General features: G+C 36.8%; 1 protein-coding gene across 3 annotated transcripts; it reads right to left on the bottom strand.

Annotated features, from left to right (window-relative positions):
- Nucleotides 1–3: 3 nt before the first annotated feature.
- slc35a5 (solute carrier family 35 member A5) lies at nt 4–8569 on the bottom strand. Of its 3 annotated transcripts, XM_088315253.1 has the most exons (11): nt 8481–8529; nt 7138–7175; nt 6707–6859; nt 6531–6629; nt 6224–6357; nt 5772–5839; nt 4438–4629; nt 3817–4017; nt 3613–3740; nt 1873–2141; nt 4–453 (listed from the first exon to the last, which is right to left on the bottom strand). In XM_088315253.1, the coding sequence occupies exons 3-11, from the start codon at nt 6831–6833 to the stop codon at nt 385–387; spliced, it is 1287 nt and encodes a 428-aa protein (XP_088171379.1). In that variant the 5' UTR covers nt 6834–6859; nt 7138–7175; nt 8481–8529; the 3' UTR covers nt 4–384. The 3 variants fall into 3 exon arrangements, with proteins under 3 accessions (XP_088171379.1, XP_088171378.1, XP_088171377.1); XM_088315252.1 differs by lacking the exon at nt 7138–7175 and having other exon boundaries at nt 8481–8569; XM_088315251.1 differs by lacking the exons at nt 7138–7175; nt 8481–8529 and adding an exon at nt 8259–8463.
- Between the last annotated feature and the right edge of the window lie 110 nt (nt 8570–8679).

Below are 8679 nucleotides of genomic sequence, written 5' to 3'. Positions count from 1 at the left end.
GAGTCCAATTCATGAGGTTTATGGTCCGCCAAACAATTCTTTGAGTTCCTTGAATATTGTACATCCTTGTATCCTGCTAAATTGTCTTGCTACAGAAACCCATCCAAATCTTCCTCCAGCAACTGAAGATGGAAAAAATACCCGCGGGATTTCCAAAGGGGAAAAAAACACAGTAGCAGGAGTTCGTCCCAGTTTTACACAAACTGAAAGAGTGTGTTGAGGTCTGACCACAGAAAAAACAAACACCTCAATCTCGTGTGTTTCAGCCACAGCGTCAAAGTCGTTTTCCAGCAGCAAACAAAAAAAAAAAAACTTTTAAAAGACAGCATGTGTGTGGACAATGTGCCTCCTTTGTGAACACTGCACACAGTCTGCGTCTGTGCACTACAAAGACGACTCTTCAGAGTCGCTGTCTGTGTTGGCCTTGGTCAGCAGTTCCAGCTCCTCGCCATCCTGAAACACATCAGAGACGGACGGTGAGTCATGACTAAATAAACTACATGAAAAGGTGGATGAAATATTGCATTTTGTGACGGGAAGAAATAACATGAATAAAATAAATTATTTATACCACTATCATGATTACTACTACTAATAAACAATACAATGAAATACAATTTTATTTAGATATTTAATACATCATTGACACAACCAAAAGTATGATACTGGCTTAAATCTGGCCTATTTACCCCCAATAAGAATATGTAAAATATCCAATAACACAACAGGCCACAAAATCAATGAATTTATTAATTTAAAATATTGACATTAATGAATGCAACAATAATAGAGCCACATTACAGTTAAAAAAATCATTAAAATATAATAATTGAAATGTCAAATATTAAAATTTGCACCAGACAACAGCCACAACACTCATGAATAAACTTAATTTAAAAAATATTTATTGCAATAATAATAATAATGATAATATGTTAAAAATCCCAAGAAAATATAGCTAATAAAAAAATAAATAAATAAGGTTATTAAATTTGGAATGTGAGCAATGACCACAGAATCAATTAAATATTACATTTAATAGAAGATCATGTAAATTACGATCAATAAATAAAACAAAATAACATTTAAATATTACAATCTATATTCAATATTACTAAAATGAAGATGACAGATTAAATTATTCCATTTTTCAAAAATGTCAAAAGCTGTATTCAAATTTATACCAAGTCACAAAATCAGTTTAGCACATTTAATGACTTAATAATGAATTATAATAAAATCAATCATATTTATCAATAAAATCTAATAATAAATAATAAAAAAATACAATCTATTAGGTTACACTGGTCAACAGCAACTTATTAATTAAACAGAGATGGCTTTATGTTACCCTCTTATAGCTTTGATGATTCCGAATTAAAAATACACTGGATGCTGAACCTATTATACAATACAATACAACTTTATTTATATCAGAATTACTACTAAATGTTACAAAATATGTTACATATTATTATTATTATTAAATCCTGACGTGCTAGGGAAAAAAAATAAGGGTACATTCGGAATCAGCACAAGAAAAACATCTAGAAAAGTTTACTTGAATCTCTGATGAAAAATGTTTTAAAAAATCTGTTGAACGCGTATCCAGACGTGGAACGACGTTCAACTGGCTTGACCTTGCGGTCAATTCAGGCTATTTATATTGTTGTTAGTGAAGAAACGAAACAAGGAGGACATTGAAGATCACCGCGCAAGTTCAAGACCCATCAATTCCCTCTTTTACGGTTGCAGACGACGAGGTATTTTTTTCTTTTTGGATATTGGGAGGCCTCCATTAAAGACAAAACAAGACTGAGAAGACAAAATGCCAGTAGGGAACTTGGCGTGTGCATGCGTGTGTGCCCTTACCCCTCTGGACCTCTTTAACACCTCCCCGTTGATGACCCGCAGCTTTTCCTGCTGCAGGCTATACTCCAGGTCCCGGGGCCGGCTGGCGTTGTAGATAAAGATGGCCAGCAGCACCACAGGGGCCTGCAGGAAGAAGTCCAGAGAGGGCCGGAAGTCGAAGAGGAAGAACGAGAGGGCGGTCACCAGGACCGTGGTGATCTGGCTCGTCAGCACGTGGAACATGTTGTCGCGGAACTTCAAAATGAAGGCCACAGAGAGGCCCAGTGTCGCTGGTGGACAGGAAATGTCAAGTTGAGGATTTTAGTTTGAAGACCATGAGCTGACCTTAACATGTACAGCCTTCAGATTGTTGTTCCAACTCAGATATAGAACAATGCACCACTGAATATACTAAAACTTGTATTTTAGGGTAGTTAGACCCTGAGACTTTAATGGCTCACACAAGGATTTCAGGTCTAAAAAATACAGCGGTGCCTTGAAGATGCGAGGCACCCGACTTTTGAGTGTTTGAGGATACAAGCTGTACTTCGGTGGATTTTTTTTTACCTGGGTTAAAAAAATTGATCTTGCAGATGAGCAGTTAGTGATATACTGAACAATTCTTCTAAAAAGATATTTCAAGCTGTTTAGTGCCACACCTAGTTGACGTTTACTGTAAAAGTAAACATAAAGCAAAGAATAAAACCACGTCGGGGCCACTCAGCTCAATGAATACTAAACAATGCAAAACGCCAAAGACGGGCTAGCAAACAGCAACAATGCGGCATGTTACATCGCTCAAGCATTAAATATGTAAAAACAAATGATGCATCAACACATGTAAACAGAAAATATAATACTCACGGGCATATATTCTTTGTCCTCTGAAAAAAAACACTATTTCTATAACAACTTATTGAGTGAAAATAAATTCAGCAAAAACTACAATAACACATTCAAAAAACATGGTCAGCTTGTTTTGTGTTGGGCTTGGATTTGAAATGTTGCAGTCATACTTGCATCAGGTGAGCATATTTGTCTATTACTGTATGTAGAGGATTAAAAACTTGACAAATAGCAATTTGTTGTGCATTTACAAGATATACCAAATGTGTGATTCATTTTCAACCAATCAATTGGGTCTTATTTTCTTTTACACCTCCCAAAAAGAAGAAGGAAACATTTCGCACCCGCCTTAACTCTCTGCCGCGACTATAAATAGTCTAATTTATCAAGAAAAGTGTGGGGGGGGGGATGTATAGTCCTGCATAACATTGTTTTCTTATTAAAATGAAAGAAAAACTTACAACAAAGAATAATTACCATTGTTTGTTTCACTCTGTAACAAAAGATTTAAAATAAATCAATTTGCCTGAAATTCAAACGAATCAGAAAACCCCATCTAAGCTATAACCATTGTTTGACATATTAATTGCATATAGGATACTGAAAAATTAAATGTAATAAAATCAATCAATAATGAATTAAAATCGGCAACACAGAATCACAAAATTGAAAAACGCTTGAACCGAAAAAACAAGAACCCTCAGCTCCTGTTTAGAGCTCATACTCCCATCGCACTCTGACAATGAGAGCGCCACTGCCATCTACTGTGTAGTGTTAGTGCAAATACATTTAACTGGTATTCAGGTACATACTGTAGACATATAGATGGGATGTTGACCCGTTTGTATTGTGTGGGTGTACCTAATAATGTGGTCACTAAGTCATATGGCTGTCTGTGTAGTTCATGTTACTCACCAGTAACGACCACGAGGGCAAGAGAGTAGATGTTGTGTCCATAAAAGAGGCCACAGTGGACAGTGAGGCCTCGGGATTCTTGTCCAGTGACAAGGGTCAGACCGTTAAACACCACACCAAAGGCATACCTGCCACATGACGAAGTGGGAACAGTCAAGACGTGATCTACATTCTTTTTGTCGCATTATCGGACGACAGGCTCACAGTTTACTGCTCTGAATGAAGATGCTCTCAGTGACCTGGTCTCCTTCCTTTAAGATCTTTTCATTGTAAATGTTGGCCATGGCTGAGATGAAGCACTGCAGCAGGAGCAGGATGTGGCCCACCCCCAGGGAGCGAAGCTTTCCCACCACGCTGTCCCGCCAGGCCTGGCCGGGCAGCATCGACACCCAGGAGCTGTTGGCGCTGCGGGAGGACGGGATCACACACACACCAAGTATGCTTTTATTTTGAATCTTCACTTGATCAGCGATTCTCTTGAGCAGACACAGACAATAACCAACTAGAATTATTCAAATGCATATCTAATGTCGAACTGTTATTCTGAAAAGGTATGTAATATGTAGTATGTTTACAAAACTGAAGAGGTGCAATGCAAAGCCGATCGTGGACTTTTACTTTAAAAGCAATTTAATTTTACTTTGAAATTGTTCTGAAAGTCAGAAAACGCAGAAGTGTAACAGTCTTCACAAGATAGGTTTTTTATTCTATTTGTTTCTATCTCTATCTAAATATTTTTATTCTAAATTCTAAAACATAAGCTTAAGCGTGTTAGAGGCTGAGGAGAGAAGAACTTGTACTATTTCCATGATGTCGCTACGCCACCTGCTGTTCTTCATCTCCTCCAGCAGTTGTGTGTACAGCAGGCAGGAGTTGGACGGCGAGGACAGGGGCCTCAAATGGACTCCCAGCACAGACGCGGATGACTTCTGACTGCTGCCCGACCCCGTCGTCAGAGAGACGATGGACAAGAAGAGTATGAACAACGCTGCCCACTGCACCCAGGACAGGCGCCTCCTGGTTGCGGAGGAGTGAAGAAAAACAAGTTTTATTGTGGACTATTCCACTTAAAGACACACATTTTGTTTGGATGAAAACAATTCAATCCAAAAACTGTGAAACTACAAAACAGTGCATCAACTCGGTGTTCTGCAATCACATATAATTACAAATAGTCACAGCCAGTGACAAGTGAACTTAGCAAGATCAACTAACAGTCAACTAAGTCTAAAATAGCAAATAAGAAAAAAAATAGTAACGTAGAACCATTATATGCTTATATACATATTTACCAAGTTTAGAGACCTAATAATTCAACTTCATATTTGTTTTGTAAACATTTTTGTCAGCCTGTTACCTCTATTTAGTTTCATAGTTATTTAAATAATAGTGGGACCTATTATTGTTTGGACTGATTTTAAGTAATCATTATAGAAGTAACGAATTTTGTTTTCAACTAGAAAATAGTGATATATATATATATATATATATATATGATAAACCAGATTAATTTTACCATACATGCATAGTACATTGTATAGTGGTTTATTTCTGTTACTTTTAGTACGCCTAATTTATACTCAGTATTTCGCTTCATCACTAATGATGTTGTTTAAATGAAACCCAGTCCATCATAAACGGGTTAAACCATGTCAGGCTCACATTAAGATATCATAAACAACACATAATACAATCAGCTGCACAACTGAATCAATGGAACACTTTAGGTTGCAGCAGGTGTGTGAACGATTAAAGGGGACACCTGACGAGGTAGAACATTGGCACGTATATAATAGGTCTGTATGGAAAAGTATATTGGCACTAAAATCCCCCCCCATGACAAATTCTGCAGTGATTTTTTTTTTTAAACGAATTTTCGCACAAGTTGTAATGCCCCCAAATCGGTAGAAGACTGCTTGACTCACACATCAGCAAGACTTCATCGGTGAAGGAAGCAAGCATTGGTGTATTGTTTCCTGTTTGGGTGTAGTGGCTGCATTTCTGACTAGAAAGGGGCATTTTGAGAGTAATTGTCTATTTATTGATTTCTCCAAAACAATCTGATGAAATTGAAAACCTATTATAATTTCCCTGATTAAAAAAAAATAGTTTTTAGGGACAATGGAAGAGGACTTAATGTTATGGGATGAGGCTCTTACTTGAGGACAATTCTGAAGAGAACAGCCGTGGTGAGGATAACAAAGTTGGAAAACAAGACTGCCATGGCCTGAGGACAACAACAGCATAATTCAGGACATAAAGGAGACAATCCACATACAGTGCACGGTCAACACAACCCTTTTTCAAATGTCCAGTTTTTGTGATCTAAAAAGCTATTTAAAAACGTCATTTATGTGACCAATAACCTGTGCAACTCAATTGTAAACTAAATGGTGTCACAAGAGTTATTATTGTCTTATAAGTGGCAATGTGGCTCTCTTCAGAGTTACCCAATCAACATTCAAACTTTAAGGTCAAATGAATGGTGCCCAAGCAACGCGCAAACAACACCAGAGGAGATTTATTTCATTCTAGTTCGTGTACTGGATCGCACAGGATTGTGTGTTTGTAGCTAGTAGCTATCTACCCACCCACTGCAACAGGGACTTACAGGCTGCAGGTAGGTCATCACGTAAAAAATGATGATGTTGTCGAGAAAGTAGAGGAATGCGGGGACGGCCCATTTCAAAGAGCTGAGGAGCGAGGAAGCAGAAGAGCAGCGCAGATCCCGGCAGGAGCGTCCCTCTGACATGGGAGTCGATATTCAAAGTGTTTATTGTCTGATGAACAGTTGGCAAACCTGTTTCTACGTGAAATTCAAGTATTTTGCCGCCCAAAGAGATGCCAAAAATGAAGTGCATGTTTAAGGGGGGGGGGGGGGGGGAAGTCAATCAGATACGCAAATTGATCATGTTTACCTCGAACAAACACCCTGACTGACATCACGAGGCAGAAGAGGAGCTTGAGCGCTTCCGCCAGCATGTTGACAGACGCTGGGAGGAAGTCATATTTGTTGTCTGCACATAGAACACGGATATTACTTAAAATGGCTGTCAAAATAGCTTAAGAACAAACAACAGGACAGTCTAATCACCGGCATTAGCAGCGAATTTTAGCAGCAGGATTCGACTTGTGCCCAGCGTGACAAAACTTAAGCCCAGGACCACCGTGTAGGCCGATGAGCGCGAGCACAGACGGGGGCAGGAATGGCAGCACGCCATGCCGGTGTCAATTTGAGGGAAACAACCTATACACACAAAAACATGTTTCGGTTTAATATTGGTCATCTATAGTGTCTTCACGATTTAAAAAAATGCACTAAAATAGATCAACAATAAACAATAAGAACAATAGAGACAAAAGGTATTGCCACAATATTATCAATCTAAAACTGTTTCCCCATTTTCAAAGAGCCATAGCACATATTACAAAAATCTAAAAAAAATCACAAATAAAAATGCTTGCTTACAGATTTAAATATTGCAGATTTTATATAATATGGAATCTAAGTCCGATGTGACTTACACAAAGATGGTTTGACTCTTGAATGAATGTGCTTGATGCTAATGGAAGAGCATTTAATAGTTGGTCACTGAAATAATTTGAAACTGAAGAGTAGTAATACATTTACACCCCCACACCCCCACGCACACACACCCCCCCACACACACACGCACACACGCACATATATATATATATATATATACACATATATATATATACATATATATATACATACATATATACATACATATATATATACATATATATATACATATATATATACATATATATATACATATATATATACACATATATATATATATATATATACACATATATATACATATATATATACACATATATACACATATATATACATATATATATACACATATATATATATATATATATATACATATATATATACATATATATATATATATATATATATATATATATATATATATATATATATATATATATATACATATATATATATATATATACATATATATATACATATATATATATATATATATATACATTTGGGGTGTTTAAATTGCGATTGACACCAAGATTACGACAAATGAATGGAATGCCTTGACAGTCTTAAGATTTCATGGTAGTCATCATAGATTCAAGACACCTTGTGTCAGCTGGGGAAAAAAAATGGAAATGTGTTGACTAACTTTTTTTTTAAAGAAATGCAAACTGAATCATTATGGAAAGCGCTTTGTTAGAGCTCTAGCTGTTGTGAAATGCGCTATATATATATATATATATATATATATATATATATATATAATAAAGTTTATAATAAAGCAAAGCAGCCCCACAACAGAAATAAAAACTCCTCCCCGTTTTACAATATGAACATTGTTTTATCTTTTCTGTGTATGCTTAATTTTTGCATCTGCGAAAATGAAGTTGATGTGCCTTGCCAAACATCAACAGTTCTATTTCATCTGTCCAAAAGACATTCTACCAGAGGCTTTGCGGCGGACAAAATGCAGGGTAGTGCAGTAACTCACATACATTTGACACGACAGCATAGAAAAACATTCATGGCTGTATTTAAACAAATTGACTCGTTTCAACTTTTGAAAGCACAGCCTTTCGAAGAAAAAAGTTTCAAAACTCACGATCATGAATTCGATGCCACGTAAGTAGCCTGGAAAACATGGAAATCTCGTTGTTGTTTAAAATGGTTACAATATACTAACACTATCGCTTAGGCTGCTTCGCATTCAAACGCCGGAATAAAAGCATGACGTTACTAGTTGTATCAATGTAATACTAAGAATGTGCAATGAGATTATTTTTTCGTTCACCTGATCAATAAAAACATTTGAAGAAAAACGGACCTGTTCCGTTGTAATTTACGAAGGCTTCACATGTTGTGGTTGCGACATATGCGCTTTCTGGTTGGTCCGTGCTGGCGCAGGCGCATAGGTGTCCGTATTCTTCTTCAATATTGAACGGCAGTTTGCAAACTGGAATATTGCATTCCCGCCACCAGGTGGTCAGTAATGCCTAATTTCGTTCTTACCACGGATTGGCTTC

This window comes from Idiotropiscis lumnitzeri, chromosome 14 (assembly GCF_059441095.1).
Source record: "Idiotropiscis lumnitzeri isolate Australia: NSW breed Sydney's pygmy pipehorse chromosome 14, RoL_Ilum_1.0, whole genome shotgun sequence".
Classification (NCBI taxonomy): Eukaryota; Metazoa; Chordata; class Actinopteri; order Syngnathiformes; family Syngnathidae; genus Idiotropiscis; species Idiotropiscis lumnitzeri.
Note: the sequence above shows the minus strand (reverse complement) of the source record. Positions and strands in the feature narration are given on the sequence as shown.